General features: G+C 47.7%; 2 protein-coding genes across 2 annotated transcripts; both read left to right on the plus strand.

Moving 5' to 3' along the window:
* Nucleotides 1-1,255: 1,255 nt before the first annotated feature.
* Nucleotides 1,256-9,404, plus strand: CCNP (cyclin P). The gene is made up of 9 exons (XM_089479073.1): nt 1,256-1,261; nt 3,410-3,484; nt 4,168-4,264; nt 4,706-4,812; nt 5,484-5,582; nt 6,239-6,394; nt 7,439-7,597; nt 7,831-8,012; nt 8,857-9,404. Exons 1-9 carry the CDS (start codon nt 1,256-1,258, stop codon nt 9,035-9,037), a joined length of 1,062 nt encoding a protein of 353 aa, XP_089335199.1. The 3' UTR covers nt 9,038-9,404.
* Nucleotides 9,405-10,377: 973 nt separating this feature from the next.
* On the plus strand, nt 10,378-13,871 carry LOC149304489 (tetratricopeptide repeat protein 9A-like). Its single transcript, XM_089478864.1, has 3 exons — nt 10,378-11,068; nt 12,637-12,819; nt 13,516-13,871. The coding sequence occupies exons 1-3, from the start codon at nt 10,504-10,506 to the stop codon at nt 13,596-13,598; spliced, it is 831 nt and encodes a 276-aa protein (XP_089334990.1). The 5' UTR covers nt 10,378-10,503; the 3' UTR covers nt 13,599-13,871.
* Nucleotides 13,872-15,376: the final 1,505 nt, after the last annotated feature.

Below are 15,376 nucleotides of genomic sequence, written 5' to 3' on the forward strand. Positions count from 1 at the left end.
AGGTTCGCCTTAGAGTCATCGTAAGTCAGAAACAAAGGAACACAGCAGTGCTGCCCTAAGATCCTATGACAAAGGGCAGGACAAGTATTTTAAGAAAGATAATAGTATTACAGTGGGGCTTGCATTTTTTTTGCAGACACTGACCCCACCCCAAGCTGGGTCCTGCCAGATATTTTGTAGTTCGTTATTGTGTGCCTTCAAGCCATTTCCAACTTACGGCGACCCTAAGGCAAACCTATTGCTGGGTTTTCTTGGCAAGTGTCTTCGGGGAAGGGGGTGCCATTGCCATCCTCTCAGGCTGAGAGAGCTTGACTTGCCCAAGTTCACCCAGTGGGTTTCATGGCCAGAGTCGTAGTCAAACGCTCAAATCACTACACCACACTGGCTGTATGGCTCCCTTTATCCCTGACCAGTGGCTATTCTGGCTGAGCATGATGAAAACTGGTCCAAAATGCTTGAAAAACCCACCGTGGAGAAAGCTAGGTTATGGTGATCTGTTTGTCCAGAATTATATCTCCTGATCTGATGCAGAGGCAAGGAGCTGCCTCAGAGAGGTAAGAACAGTCTCCATCAAACTCCTTTTTATCGCCACCTCTGCCTGCTCTTAATCCTGCTAACATACAGCATCATTGTCTTTATCCTGCCAGCTTGTTACAAGGCACAGCATGGACAAACTGGTCTAAGGGGCTTTGGAGTCTAGAGATCACCACCACTATCAGTTTTTCTGGGGGTGTAGTTGACTATCCACCTTCCCACACACTGAAGGAAGCTTAAGACAAAGACAATGGCATTGTTCCACACATCTCTCTCTTCTGTGTTTGTATGGGATTCCAGAACTGTGCCAAGTGATAGCATACATACTTCAGCATCTTCTTTCTCACAATGACAACCCACACGTACCTGAAGGAAAGCCCAAAGGCAGGTGGGGAGGCATGAAGGCAACAGTGCACCTTCTCATTGCGTGCTGTCCCCCAGCCCTATGTCTCAGTGCTCTGGGATCCTGGGATTTGTAGTTCATTGTGGCACCAGAGCTCTCTGACAAAGAAGGTTAAGTATCTCACAAAGCTACTGATCATAAAAGCCCACAGCATTCAGCCAAGGCAGTTAAAGTGGTGTCAAGCAGCATTAATTCTGCAGTGCAGATGCAGCCGAATATATTTGGCACAATAGCCTGTGATGGCAAGTGCCATATGTTAAAACAGGATTATAAGAGCCAAAAGGATCTGGTAGCTGGGTTGAGTGCTGAAGTGTAGCTATGGAGGTGAGGGTTGGGAAGAGGGCTTTGCCCCCCCAGTAAAAATTCTGTCCTCCCTCAAAATTTTCCCTCCCCAAAATTCTAGGTTTGCAGACAATTAGAGATTGAAAATCATTCACCTTTAAAACTCTTCTATTTGCTGAAGCCATAGCCAGGGGTCGGCATGTTGGCCATATAGCAAAGTACAATATCATCCAAAATCCACCAAACAGTGATCCATTTATTGGACCAACTAAAATGCCCATTATACATGTTGCAAGCTTTCAAGGCTCCACTGGCTTCTTCGTCGGGCAAAGGTGTTAAAAATCACACGGGAAAGAAAGAAAATGGCGATGTTAGTCACAGGCCCGCATTTTGTCAAGATGTGTCAAATGCAGGCCTATGACTAGCATTGGGTTTTCCCCCCATTTTTTCTTTGTACCATGTGATTTTTAACACCTTTGCCTGATGAAGAAGCCAATGGAGTTTCTAAAGTTTGCAATGTGTAATGTTTTATAACGTGTAAAAATACATTTGGGATGATATTGCGGTACTTCCATTCCCTCGGTCGCTTTGCCTACCCCTTTTTCTTTGGGTGCCTAAACTGTGTTTCTAAATGCTCAACCAAGGCTTTAAGTTATTGCAGTGCTAGAAATCTGGGGACTGAAATAAAATAGTAATCTGGGGAACAGAATTATTATTTGGGGCGATGCCTTCCTTTTGTTCCCACTCCCTTTCTAGATACACTCCTGCAGCTGATGTACTCGGCACCACATCTTGTAGCAGGATGTACTGCAGGTTAACATGGGAACCAAAACCAAAAGAAATCTCACTGTGGTTTTCCTAGTGGTAGGGCTTTTTTATTACCTAATAAGCCTTAATTAAACCAACCTGGTTCCTGGGAGGAGGCTGAAGCCAGCGTTGCTCTTCTGGAAAAAGCTGAGGTCCTGGTTTTGTCCTTGGAAATATGTGGGGCAAGCCAAAGGCATATCTTGCCACAAGCCCCCGGTTGGTGCTACGGAGAGCGGTAAGGGGATGCCTCTGAGTTTGTTGTCTTGGAGAGAAGGTAATGTTGGACAACTATTTCTGGAGTGCTGGCAGCTCTTCCAGAATGCTTCCAGAATGGAGGCATTTAGAGAGGATCTTCTTCATTGGAAAGGAGATATTTTTGCCTTAGGTTTTGGTGGATTTTTTGGGCTATGAAGAGTTTATTCCTGACGTTTCGCCAGCAGCTGTGGCTGGCATCTTCAGAGAAATTATTGGTGCCTTGTGAAGTCGAAGGCTTTCATGCAGCATCCATAGTTTTTTGGGCTCTGTGGCCATGCTCTGGAACAGTTTATTCCTGACGTTTTGCCTGCATCTGTGGCTGGCATCTCAGGGATAAGCTCTTCTAGAACATGGCCACATAGCTTGAAAAAACCACAAAGAACTATTTTTGCCTTGTTTTCTCCCACCAAAGGGATGCAACTTTGGAGAGGATCTGGTGTTGGTCTCGCAGGGAGCAATCTTTTTCCTGCTTCTCAAGCAAGACACCCTTGAGAGGGTTTTAAACAGATTGGTTTGAAAGCCCAGCAGGTAGCTGGAAGGCTTTCCATCCAATCCCAGGTGCAGTTTGTTAGATGGGGGCAGTGGAGGGACGGTTTCTACTCTGCACGTGCTCAGATGCAATCCCAGGTGCAGTAGATGCCTGGCTTTCCTAGCTTGCTCAAAGTCAAGAGGGAGAGGAGAGGGCTCGCTTGCAGTGTCTAAAACACTGTTTCTCAACCCTGGGTTGTGACACCTTTCGGGGTCGAATGACTCTTTCACAGGGGTCGCCTAAGTCGGCCATCGGAAAACACATATTTCTAATGCTCTTAGGAACAGAGACACCACTCCTCTATCCAGGGGATCATCACAACATGCGGAACTGCATTAGGAAGCTTGAGAACCACTGATCCAGGAGGAGAATCCCTTTGTCATCCCTCCAACTGACTCACTTTTGTGGAAAGGGATCATTCCACAGCTCCGTCCCCAGCAGGGCTCATAGAATACTTGTGCCCTCTGCTCCACCTTGAGCAAACCCTTTTAGGAGATGGATGGGTAGCACTCCTTAAATTAAGGAACTTGAACAGAACAGGAGTGGAGGGTAACCTTCTCTGCCCCCTTTAAATCCTCCCCAATTTTGCTTGCTTGCAGGCGGCGGATGAGAAAAGGGAACCTTTGAAAAGCAAGGACAACAAAGGTTTGAACAGTGAACAAGGATCCAGGAAGGTGAGTGTATTTCCTGGCCTGGATGATCACCATACTTTGGTAGCCAAAGTCAGGATTCAGAGCTCACTTCAGCAGTGAAGCCTCCTTGTCCCTCTACATCCACACTGCAGAAGAAGTAATCCAGTTTGACACCACTTTAACTGCCCTGGCTCAATGCTATGGAATTCCGGGGAAGTGTAGTTGGTTTTCACATTAAAAAAAAGTGTCGCAACAGACTACACTTCCCAGAATTCAATAGCACTGAGCTATGGCAATTAAAATGGTGTCGAATTGGATTATTTCTGCAGTGTGGATGCAGCTGCCCTTAAAACTGGACTGTGTGCCAACAGTTCCAGATCAAAATGAACAAGAGTGTTATACCACTTGGGGAAAAATTAAGACGGATAAAGAGGGGGGGTTGGTGGGATGGAATAGACTGCCCTGTGGAGGAGGTCAATGGGGTGTGTGTGTGTGACACCATGAGTTACTACACAGGGTAACATGAACCCTAATGATGCCACTGTCTTGTGTTAAGGCACAAGTGCTTGTCAAGAGCAATGTCCCATCCATCTGCATGCATTTGTTTTGCTGAATGCTTGCTGGGGGCTTGCATGAACAGTGTCTCTTACTCTCTGGGAAGGATGCTGCTGGTATATTCTAGCACTCTTGCTGTCAGCTTCCCTCTGCCCAAATCTTTCCTGCAGAAGAAAAAGGCCCCAGGAAACCATGAAAAAGAATTTACTTCTGAGAAGTTGGGAGCTATCTGTCCCAGGACCCTGTCAGAAGCCCCTTTGCAAAGAGGTAAGAGGGGTTCAGAGGAGGACTGGTTGGAGGACGAACAAAAAAAGGGGAGATGTGTTAGGAATCCATAAAAAGACAGCCCTGTGATGGAGGGTGAGACAACTAGGCTCATACTTTCACCCAGGTTCAATCTCTCCTCTCTTGAGGACCTCAAGGAGCTACAGCTTCCTGCATGGCAGTGGGTTGGATGGCCCTTGGGGTCATCTGTGATTCGACTATTTTATATTTTCTTAATGATGCATGTGATTTTGCTTGTGTTTCTCTTAATTCTGTAAATCCTAATCTTGCGTCCTAATCTTGGAGGGGAAAGTGAGGCATAAATGAAGTGATTGATTGATTGATTGATTGATTGAGCGACGTACCTTGCAGAACAGACAGCTGTGGATGGCTTCACCAAGAGAGCCAAGCTGCATGAACCACAGTAATTTCTCTCCTCCTTAGTTGTTCCTGTCTCAGAATCCCTTGCCGAGGAACTGTCCCAAGCCATGCTGCGGATGGACATGGGCCTAGAGAGAGAATACGCCTATGACATCTTCAGCAGCATGATGGTGAGTTGGAGAGGGAGGAACATAGTACCTGTAGCCTACTTGATGAGCAACTTAATGGGGAACTTGATTCTAAGACTGCTGCCGCACTGCAAAATTAATGCCATTTGACACTGCTTTAACTGCTGTGGCTTCATCCTATGGAATCCTGGGATTGTTGTTGTTGTTGTTGTTGTTGTTGTTGTGGCACTAGAGCTCTCTGTCAGAGAAGGCTAAATAGCTCACAAAACTACAATCCCAGATTTCCACAGCACCAAGCCACGGCAGTTAAAGCAGTGTCAAACGGCATTAATTCTGTAGTGTAGACGCAGCTTAAGTGGTAACATCTAGGGCAGAGGAGGAAGAACTCAGTATATGGACTGGCTGTTTAAAACAACAGTCCTCTGGCACCTGGAAGACTAAACAATTTATGGTAACAACTTGATAATAAGGAAACTCCCCTCCCACCCCCATGTTATCAATCCGGATTGTCTCTTATTGCTGTTTTGAAAAGTTGGCAACCCCATTAGTACCAGAACTTTGTTTACATCAAAATGGTTAATGTGAGTTGACTGTCTGGATAGAAAGCCAAAGACAATATATGCCATGGCCAAGACAGCCATGACTTTGGGGAGGGATGTATAGGATGTGGAAGACAAACCTCACTCAGCGGTTCTTGCTTTTCCTTTCCCCAGCAGAAGCAGCAATTTTATGCATTCCAAGCCTTTGACTTGCCACGCTCCATCACAGCGGAGATGCGCGCCCTTGTCATTGACTGGCTTGTGCAAGTTCATGTAGGTATTTACAAGACTGCTCATTCAAATAGGGACCTGGCCCTGAATCCCCAGTTTCCATGAATCATCTCAAAGTGGGACATGAGGGTACACATTCTCCAGTTTTAGGGGGTTCAACTGCAGACGGGAGGACAAGACAGTGTGCCAATCTGCAGTTTAGCTAACAGAACAGCCCCGTCCAACAATTTACAAAGCCTTGTTGACCATGCAATTAACTGTCTCTGTTAATTGCTGTGGTGTCAGGGCTCACCCTCTGCTCTTCCTCCATCCTCTGGCAAAAACCAAGGTAGCTAGATTAAGTGTTCCTTTTCCTGTCTTCCTAAATAGGTGAGAAAGAATAATCCCCTCATTTCACTTTGAGATTACTGCCCTAATTTCCAAACAGGAGTATGTGCTTCAATGACAATCTGTGAGCCACTGTGGTTGGTATTTAATGCATAGAGATCACTAGGATGTTGCTTGGCTGACTATGTCCTGATTTTCATCTGTGAAATGTTGGAAGGTATGCAGCTGTCTTAGCGTCCCTTGGGAGGCAATGTGGCCTCCCCATCAGTTGTCCATCCCTGTCCTTCACCAAATCCAAGAGTCCCTACTGCAAAACATACACACACAAACCATGTGTCACTACCTCTGCCCTCAACTCTTGCTCTTTCCAGGAATATTTGGGCCTGCCAGATGAGACACTTTACCTGACAGTCTACCTGATGAATGGCTACATGAGAGCAGGCAAGGTGCGCATCCCCAGCCTGCAGCTCCTTGGCATCGCTTGCCTCTTCCTGGCCTGCAAAGTGGAAGACAGCACTTGCCCAGAGGTAAGTAGAAAGCTGATATTGGAAGGACCAGGGAGAGCCTTGTGTCTTATCCAGGAAGGACTGCTTCCAGATTGGTCCCAGTTATTTCAACTGATTTTAAAATGTCCCAGTTTTTCTTTCCCCCAGCACTAACCTCTCCTCTTTTGTCCTCAGTCTGCATACCTTGTTGGTGTAAACAATTCAAAATCCCAATGTAGTTTACACTCAATTAATTCAGTTGGATGGGGGAAGAGAAGAGCAAGGGATGTATTCTTGTCTTCCCAGTAGGCCAAGGCAAAAGCAAACTGCTGCAGCTTCTTCTAGCTTTCCTGTTCTTCTTTGTTAATAACTTTTGCCATTGTATCCACATTCAGACTTGGCTTGGCCACACACGTCCCAGCTTTCATCTGCGAAACGTTGAAGTATGAGATGATGGTAGGCTGTATGGTTGCACAGATGCCATCCAACGTTGAATAGCTGTTTCTGCTGGGTGGGTCAAGATGGCAGCAGAAGGTGTGCATTTGGTTTCATGGTCCGCTGGTGGGTTTTCTGCAGGCCTATTTAACAGTGCAGATGGGCCATGCAGAAAGTGAATTGCTGCTCCTGGAGGCCTGGAAAAGGCCAGGAGTCTGGAGAGGCTGAGAGTCAAAATAATACATGCAATTGCAAGGCCACACCTTGACCACACCTAAAGAAAATACCACGAGGAGCTATGGCTTCATCAGTGCGAGACATCCTTCCACCAATGCAGATCTCAGCTATTCCACACTGTCATGATATCCATGGTTGCTGTGGCCAATTCGGCTGTGGTCACTGTGGGAAAGATGGGATGTTTTCTCATGGTGATGAGGGTATTCCGGCTAGAATAGGTGTTGGTTAGACAGCAACTTAGATGACCTGCTCATTTCTAGGGAGGGTTTTGAGGGATAGCAAGCAGTCAGAGCCTTTGTGGGAATGGCCCTTCTATCCCAAAAGAAAACTGTTCCACATGCCAAACACTGCATCAGCAGAAGCCTCCCTTCCCCAAGCCACCGGCTGCCACCCAATCTTCCTTCTCACCTGCAGCCGGCCCAGCTGTGCTTCATGACGGGGGATTCATTCAGCCGGAAGGAGCTGCTGCGCATGGAGCGCAAAATCCTGACCCGCCTGAAGTTTGAGCTGCATTATGCCAACCCTGTCCACCTGCTCCGCTGGCTGGCAGAAGTCACCCATTCCACCTTGGAGGTGAACCTCAGAAATCTCATGGGGGATGGGAGGGGGGTACTACAGATTGTAAACCACTGAGTTTGCTATGAAGTGGAATAGAAATGTAAATGCTACTCAGAGTTTGGAAGATACTCAGTGTCTCTTGCTTTTTGGAGGGCAAAGAGAAGCCAGCCCTGGTCTGGTCTGCTTGATGTATGGCAGCCAAACTGTTGACTCCTCTCTTCTTCTCACTTCTTTTCTTGCCTTGCCAGGTGCGTTACCTGGCCCAGTATTTCCTGGAGCTCTCTGTGATGGAGGTGGACTGTGTGCGCTTTGAGCCTGCTCAGCTGGCTCTCGCTGCCTTGCACCTGGCACAGCGCTTGCTTCTTCAGGAGCCTGGCCTCAGAGAGATGGAGATGCTCCAGGAATCCTCTACCAAACTCCATTCATACAGGTAAGAGGGTCTTTTGGGGGGGGGATCAAACCCCTTCCAGTACTATGCGTTTCCGTCGTTTCCTGGTCTGCCTTGCAATGGGAACTTAGGTGACCAAAACAGTAAACTCCTTCAACCCAGTGATGGAGGAACTCTTGCCTGTTTCAAGCTGTGACTGTGGGACGGCAAGTCTTGATACAGGGGGATACATATACATATAAATACATACATACATACATATATAGTTTTATCTTTTTAAAATGTGTTTTATTCCTTTAATAACTGTTTTAATACTCTAATAATTTAATTCCTTTTTAATGTACTTTTTCCCTATGTTTTTAATTGTACTGTTTTAATGTTGTGAAGCCGCTCTGAGTCCCAGTTCTGGGAAAAGAGAAGGATACTACTACTACTACTAATACTAATAATAATATTTCCTGCAAACAACAACAAGAGTTTATTGATGAGTCATCTGACCATATCAATAGAAGACTAAATTCAAAATTACAGCATATACTATACAAGATAAAAAAATATCAAAATGTCCACATATATACAAAGATAAAACTGAAGTCGTACTTAAAACTCAAATGGGGGGTTAAAACGGACGCAGACTAACTACAAGCAAATTTAATAATGTGGGATACAAAATGAAATAGTCGAAGATAAGACTTGCTAAAACAGAGTGGGAGCTAACAATGAAAGTGTTTAAATGAACTCATCGTCGTGACACGAAACCCTGTTTTGTACCATACATTGATCTCTCGAGTGAGCATTGTTAACTACTACTACTACTACTATTTCCTGCAATATCACCATCCCTGCTTTGCACGCTGCCTTACCTGCTCTAGGTTTTGTTTTACAGCGAGTATGAACTGACCGCAGTCTACCCCTATATGGCCAAGGCTGCTTTGCGAGGACCCAGCTGCCCCTTGCATGCCATCTTCCTGAAATACTCCCGGCCTCACAAACTCTGTGTCAGCACCAGCGCTGCCATCACAGCCTCTGAGTACCTGAGTCGCTGCCTGGGGAGTCCCATCGCATGAAGGATGGGGACAGTTGCATTCTTTCACAGACTGGCTGAAAGGATTCACTCCTGGGACCATTGCCCCACTCAGCGGATGACCAAAGCTCATGGCCAGAAACCCATCAAGTTGGCCAAGTGTGAAGGATTGTGTGTTGCTGGCAAGTATTTTTATGTGTCTATATGTGGTGTTCATTCTCATCCTTTCCCTATTCTACTACTTCTATTGTTTCTCTCTGTATGCGCCGTGCGCCCCATCCCTCCTTATCCCACTCTTTCCCGCTTTACCTCTCACTTATGGCATTTTAACAAAATTATGCCACAACGGCAGGCGTTTCCTGGCTCAGTCCTATTGAGCTGCCACAAGACCTTTTAAAAAAAGAAAAGAATCGATGCCTCGTAAGAAAATGGGGCTCATCAAATGTCTAATAAAGTATTTTATTCTCTCCTTATTTTTCTCAGTGTGTGCGCATGTTTCTTTTCTCTGCTTGAACTGGCTACGGTTCCAGACCTTAGGGTTCATTTGGTGTCCATCACTGACACTGCTTTAACATAAGCTTTATGGGTGATACATGATGCAGCAGATTGCACACAGCAGAGAAGCATGCCTTTCACTGATGGCGTCTAGCAGCCCTCATATCCAGGGATAGAACTGGAACCCTAAGCAATGAATTCTACCCAGACTAACCCCAGATGGTCTAAAGTTAATCAAATCCGCAAATATCACATACCTGCAAATATGGAGGGGCTAGCGTATTGCGTTGTTGTCTCTTTTACATAACCCTTCTGTTTACCCCGTTTTCCCGAAAATAAGACATACCCATAAAATAAGCCGTAGCAGGATTTCTAAGCATTTGCGCAATATAAGCCATACCCCGAAAATAAGACGTAGTGATAGGCTTGGTGCAGAATGGAAAGGGCGCGGGAAGGGAGCGGAAAGGTTGGGGCTGAGGGTTCGAAAGGGAAGTAAGAAATTCAGGATGGAAATTCCAGGTTTGGAGAATTATGACCATGTTCCAGAAGAAAATGACTTTAACTAGATTTGAATAAATGTAGGTTGTTAATAAAAACAAGACGTCCCTCGAAAACAAGCCATAGCGTGCCTCCTTGGGGACAAATATAAGACAGTGTCTGGTTTTGGGGACATCCAGTATTGCACCCATCTTTTTCTTTAAGCCTCCCAAGGGTCCATCTCCTGGGCTGCCTAGCCTTGAGCCAGGGCAGTTGCAAGGGCCTCCAAAGGGATGCTTGGCGCAGGCCTTTGGGTCCTGTCTCAGGCTGGCGGCGCTGATGCTGATGCAAGAAGAGGAGGGCAAAGAATTTCCCATCGTGCTCTGCTAGAGCGCTGTCCGCGGTGCTGAAGAGCTGCTGCTGGCTGCTGCTGCTGTGGTTGGCGCTGCTCTTGCTGCTGTTGCCTGGCTCGCTGCTCCTGGGCGGCCTCTTGGGCTGGTGGCCCCTCTGCCCCCCTTCCCTGGGTCCTGGGCCTTGATGCACAGCCCCCTTTCCCCCCCAGCCCTGCCCCACCGGAGAGAGGCCTTCTTCCAAGGGGGAGCCCAGCAGGATGGAGCCAGCCTTCTGCTGCTGCCCCTGCCGCCTCCTGTGAAGCCCGGGAGGAGAACCAGGGCCATGATGATGATGGAGGACAAGAAGACCAGCGGGCCTTTCCAGCGGAGCTGCCCGGAATCCGGGGGGTCCGGAGGGGCCCAGCTGGAGGCCAAGATCCAGGCGGCGGTGGAGTTCAAGGCCGAAGGGGCCCGATGCTACAAGCAGAAGAAATTCCGAGAGGCCATCGGCAAGTACCACCGGGCTCTTCTGCAGCTCAAGGGGCTGCTGGCAGGAGAGGAGTCCTCGGGCGGCGATCGCGATGGGGCGGCAGGGACAGCAGCATCAGGGCCATCCTCAGCATCCTCCTCCTCCTCCTCCTCCGAGAAGCAAAACAGCCTGCTGCTGGGCGAAGGGTCCGGGGGATGCTGCTACCGCTGGCGGAGGCTCTCCGAGGAGCAGAGGGCGCTGGTGGAGAGCACTGAGATCGAGTGCTACAACAGCCTGACCGGTGAGCAAGGGACCCCCGGGGAAGCCAGGGACTCAGGGGGAGGGCAAGGAGCAGCTTGGTTTGGCCCCACTTGCAAAGGCAGCCCTGGGTCAGGATGGGGGACCGAGCAGCCAAGGGAGGCTCACTCAGAGAGAGAAGTTGGTGGCCTGAGGTTTCAGAGACTTGAGACTCAGAGTGGAAAGTAGCCCATGCTTTCATAGGCTTGAACCTCAGAGTGGAAAGTAGCAGGAAATCTCATAGACCTGAACCTCAAAAGCATGGGGTAGAATGGAAAGTAGCACGAGCTTTTGTAGACTTGAGCCTCAGATGTATAAGGCAGAGTGGAAAGTAGTATGAGATTTCATAGCCTTTGAGCTTCAGATGCATGAGGCAGAGTGGAAAATAGCACTTGAGCCTGCTTCCTTGGATGCATGGGGTAGAGTGGAAAGTACCTTGAGCTTTCATAGACCTGAGCTTACTTCCTCAGATGTGTGGGTTAGAGTGGAAAGTAGCACCAGCTTTTATAGACTTGAGCCTCAGATGCATGGGGTAGAATGGAAAGTACCATTCATAGACTTGAGTCTGCATCCTCGGATGCATGGGATAGAGTGGGAAGTACCATGAGCTCTCATAGACCTGAGCCTACTTCCTCAGAAGCATGAGATAGAATGGAAAGTAGAAAGAGCTTTCATAGACCTCAACCTCAAATGCATGGAGTAGACTGGAAAGTAGCACGAGCTTTTGTAGACTTGGGTAGAGTGGAAAGTAGCATGAGATCCCATAGACTTGAGCCTCAGATGCATGGGTAGAGTGGACCTGAGCCTACTTCTGCAGATGCATGAGTAGAGTGGAAAGTAGCAGGAGCTTTTATAGATTTGAGCCTCAGATGCTTGAGGCAGAGTGGAAAGAAGCAGGAGCCTTCGTAGATTTGAGCCTGCTTTCTCAGATGCATGAGGCAGAGTGGAAAGTACCTTGAGCTTTCATAGACCTTAGCCTACTTCCTTAGATGCATGAGAGCAATGCTCCTAGCAAGAGGGCTGGTGTTGATCTCTTTCCCTCCAAGGGGCACCCAGGCTCCATCTTCCAGTTGTAGAGCAAGTAAAGTATCAGGTGACACACTGGGATTGGTGCATCTAAAACTGAGGCCTCTGTCTATGCCAACTAGAAGGCAGGTGGAGGGTGAGGAGTGGGATGCCTGTGGTTAAAGATTGCAGGCATCGTGTATTAAAGGCAGCAGTTCATTTAATGACACAGTGCCAATCCAGAAGTCAGCATTACATAGGAACAATCTGGCTGCAAAGCAAGCATACTTCTTACCATTTATAGCAGGGTTGGGAAATCTACCTAACAGCATACTGAGCCTCTCATAGGAGGATTCTAGGACTTTGTTAGCCAATCATGAAACCACAGTCATTGAGCTTTAGTAGAAAATTATCAAGCAAGCACCACATTTTTAACAAATCATGTTGAAAATTATCCTTACATTTTAGTTTGTTATTCTGATATAGTGGGTATGGAAAGACAGGCAAGACCTGGGATCCTTCTGTTAACTCCTCTCTCCCTTCTTCTTCTGTGTGGGTCTCCCTTAGCCTGCCTGCTGCAGTCAGAGCTGGTGAACTATGAGCGTGTGCGGGAGTATTGCCTCAAGGTGCTTGCCAAGGAGAAGAGTAATTTCAAAGCCATGTACCGGGCAGGCATTGCCTTCTACCATCTGGGGGATTACAACAACGCCTTGCTCTATTTGAAAGAGGCCAAGAACCGTGAACCTACAGGTAGGCACTTTGGTCACTCTTGCAATGGGGAGAAGCACAGGGATTAGGGCTTGTTTGGGTCAGGGGCAATATTTGGGTCTTGGCAAGATTTCTGAAAGATGCTCAGTAGAGTATGGCTTGGGTCCAGGCTATCTGACAGATTTTATTTTCCGGTATGAGTCTGTCCAGATGCTGAGATCCACAGGAAAGGCCCTTCTCTCAGTCCTTCACAAGTCCAGATGATGGGAGCACAAGAGAGGGCCTTCTTGGTGACTACCCCTAGGCAGCCCATATTCTGTATGAGAGGCCATGGCGTATAGTTTTACAATGATGGAGCTACATCACTGACATGATAAACAACCATGCCAGTGAATTGTGATGGTGCACAAAGGGGGGGGGGCGCATAAGATATCCCATTGCACAACAGGGGCTGCCATTGTACAATTTATGTCCCAATGTTCATCAGGACCTTGTGCATCAGGACTGTTGTGCAGCTGCCACAGGGCTGGTTCTATTTGCATAATGGTCCCAGAGATGCAGTGACTAAGACTATGAGCATTGAACATTATCACAGTATCATAATATCGTGATATAGAGATATCGCAATTCGCCTTTACAGGATCATTCAGTCAGTTTATGATGGCGTAAATGCCAAACAAGACATCAGATTATGATGATGGCAAGCTTTCTTTCTTTTTTGCCCCCTTCCCTTCACAGACACCAATGTCCTGCGCTACATCCAGCTAACCGAGATCAAGATCAGCCGCTGCAACCAGCGGGACAAGGAGGTGATCGCGTAGCAGCGTCGGACCTGCCTTGCCAGAGCTCTTCCTCTACCCCACCCTGCCCCCATGTCAGTGACAGACAGCGCCTTCTACATGTGGTGCCAACAGTGCCCAGAATCCACCCGCCGCCCTCCATGCTCCAGGAAGATGCCATTAGGTGCCCGCCATGCCCTGGCAGATGCCACAGCCAGAGAGCTTCCAGCTGAGAGCAATGCTGCTCTCCAAAGACAGTATGGCCCCTGGTCTTCTCGGCTGTGGGACGTGATAATGTAGCATTTTGCCAAAACACTGTTGGGGTTGCTTATTTTTTTTAAAAGAAAAAAAAAGAGATTAGAGACCTTGCCAGGTGTGCCTCTGTAAGATTGGCTGAATGACGCGGGGAGGGGATGGAGAAATCCCTGTGCGGGTGCAGAATAAGCTGGGAACCATTGGGACCATGCTAAACCAAAAGGAAGGCAAGTAGGGGGGCTGCCAGGGAGCGGGAGTATGAAAAGCCAAACCTTTGAGCAGATGCTCACCCCAGAAAACAGGATATGAGATGAGGAACCAAGGAAAGATGTTATACATTGGGGGGTGACAACTAGGTGGGGTGAGTTTCCTTTCCTTGTCTGGGGTAAGTTGGCTGCTCTTCTCCACGTTGGCCCTGTCCTGGTGGTCTGTTTGCCTCCCTACTACCCCAAATTGCTTCTCCCCTGGATTCCCTGCCACTTTAACCAAGTCTTGGTCATGCTTGCTGTTTCTTCATTGAACACTGATGGCTTAAGAGAGACAGTATGAGAGGAGTAGAGGCGAAGCCCTGAAGCTGCACCAGGCCACAAAAAGTCCCAGCATCCTGTTTCCACCAAGGTACCTCTTTGAAGCCCCAAAGCATGAAGTATAGACCAGAATCCTGTTGTGGCTTTTGTGGTTGTTGTTATATGCCTTCAGGTGGTTACTGACTTATGGCAACCTTAAGGCAAACCTATCACAAGGTTTTCTGGGGCTGAGAGTGTGTGTCTCATCTAAGGTCATCTGGAAAGTTTCCACAGTCAGTTGCCAGAGTCCTAGTCCTGTACTCAAACCACTACACCACACTGGCTGTCCCTTATCCTGGCATAAATGCCAGGGCACAAGCAGCTGCAGTTTCTCTGTGGTTGATCAAGGGTGGTATCTGGTTTAGAATTGCGTAAGTCCAGCGATGATGGTTTAAACCATGGCACAAGCGGTTGTGCTATCTTGGTGGGTCTGTTGGATCAGGTGTTGTGCTGCGGGGGAAATGCACTACCACGCTTTCTGCCACACAGATGGTTGAGGAACAGTGACTCCAAGTGTAACTGGCTGGGATATTTTTACACAGCGCAACCTGTAAAGGGAAGCTTGGCTTCCTTAGCAGCAAATATCTAGTGACACACCACAAGTGAGCAAGGTAGAGCGCATGCCTCCAACATTTCACAAATAAAACCTGGGACACATGTGACCAATATCAGAGTATGGTCAAGAAGGCAAAGGTTATTAGTGGGGAGGAACACAAAAGCAAGGAGAGGCTGTGGCTGGTTGCTTTTGCTTGAGCCGACTGGGAAGGGAAGGACTCTGCCGGTCTCCTCTTCTCTCTAAAGCAGAAGTTAAATCACTGCTGATTTCACTGGGTGCAAACTGCTTTTGTGCTTTGAAACAAAGTTTGCAGCAATGGAAGTAAGCCAGCAAAGGGAAGAAGTCGAGTGAAGAGAGAGAAACAGGAACATTTTAAAAGCAGCTGAAAAAGTGGGATTAATTATGACAAATTGGGACAGTTGGGGAGGGTATGAGAGCAGTGT

The sequence above is a fragment of the Sceloporus occidentalis genome, unplaced genomic scaffold (genome assembly GCF_023333645.1).
Source record: "Sceloporus occidentalis isolate IW3139 unplaced genomic scaffold, rSceOcc1.0.p SCAF_13, whole genome shotgun sequence".
Taxonomy (NCBI): Eukaryota; Metazoa; Chordata; class Lepidosauria; order Squamata; family Phrynosomatidae; genus Sceloporus; species Sceloporus occidentalis.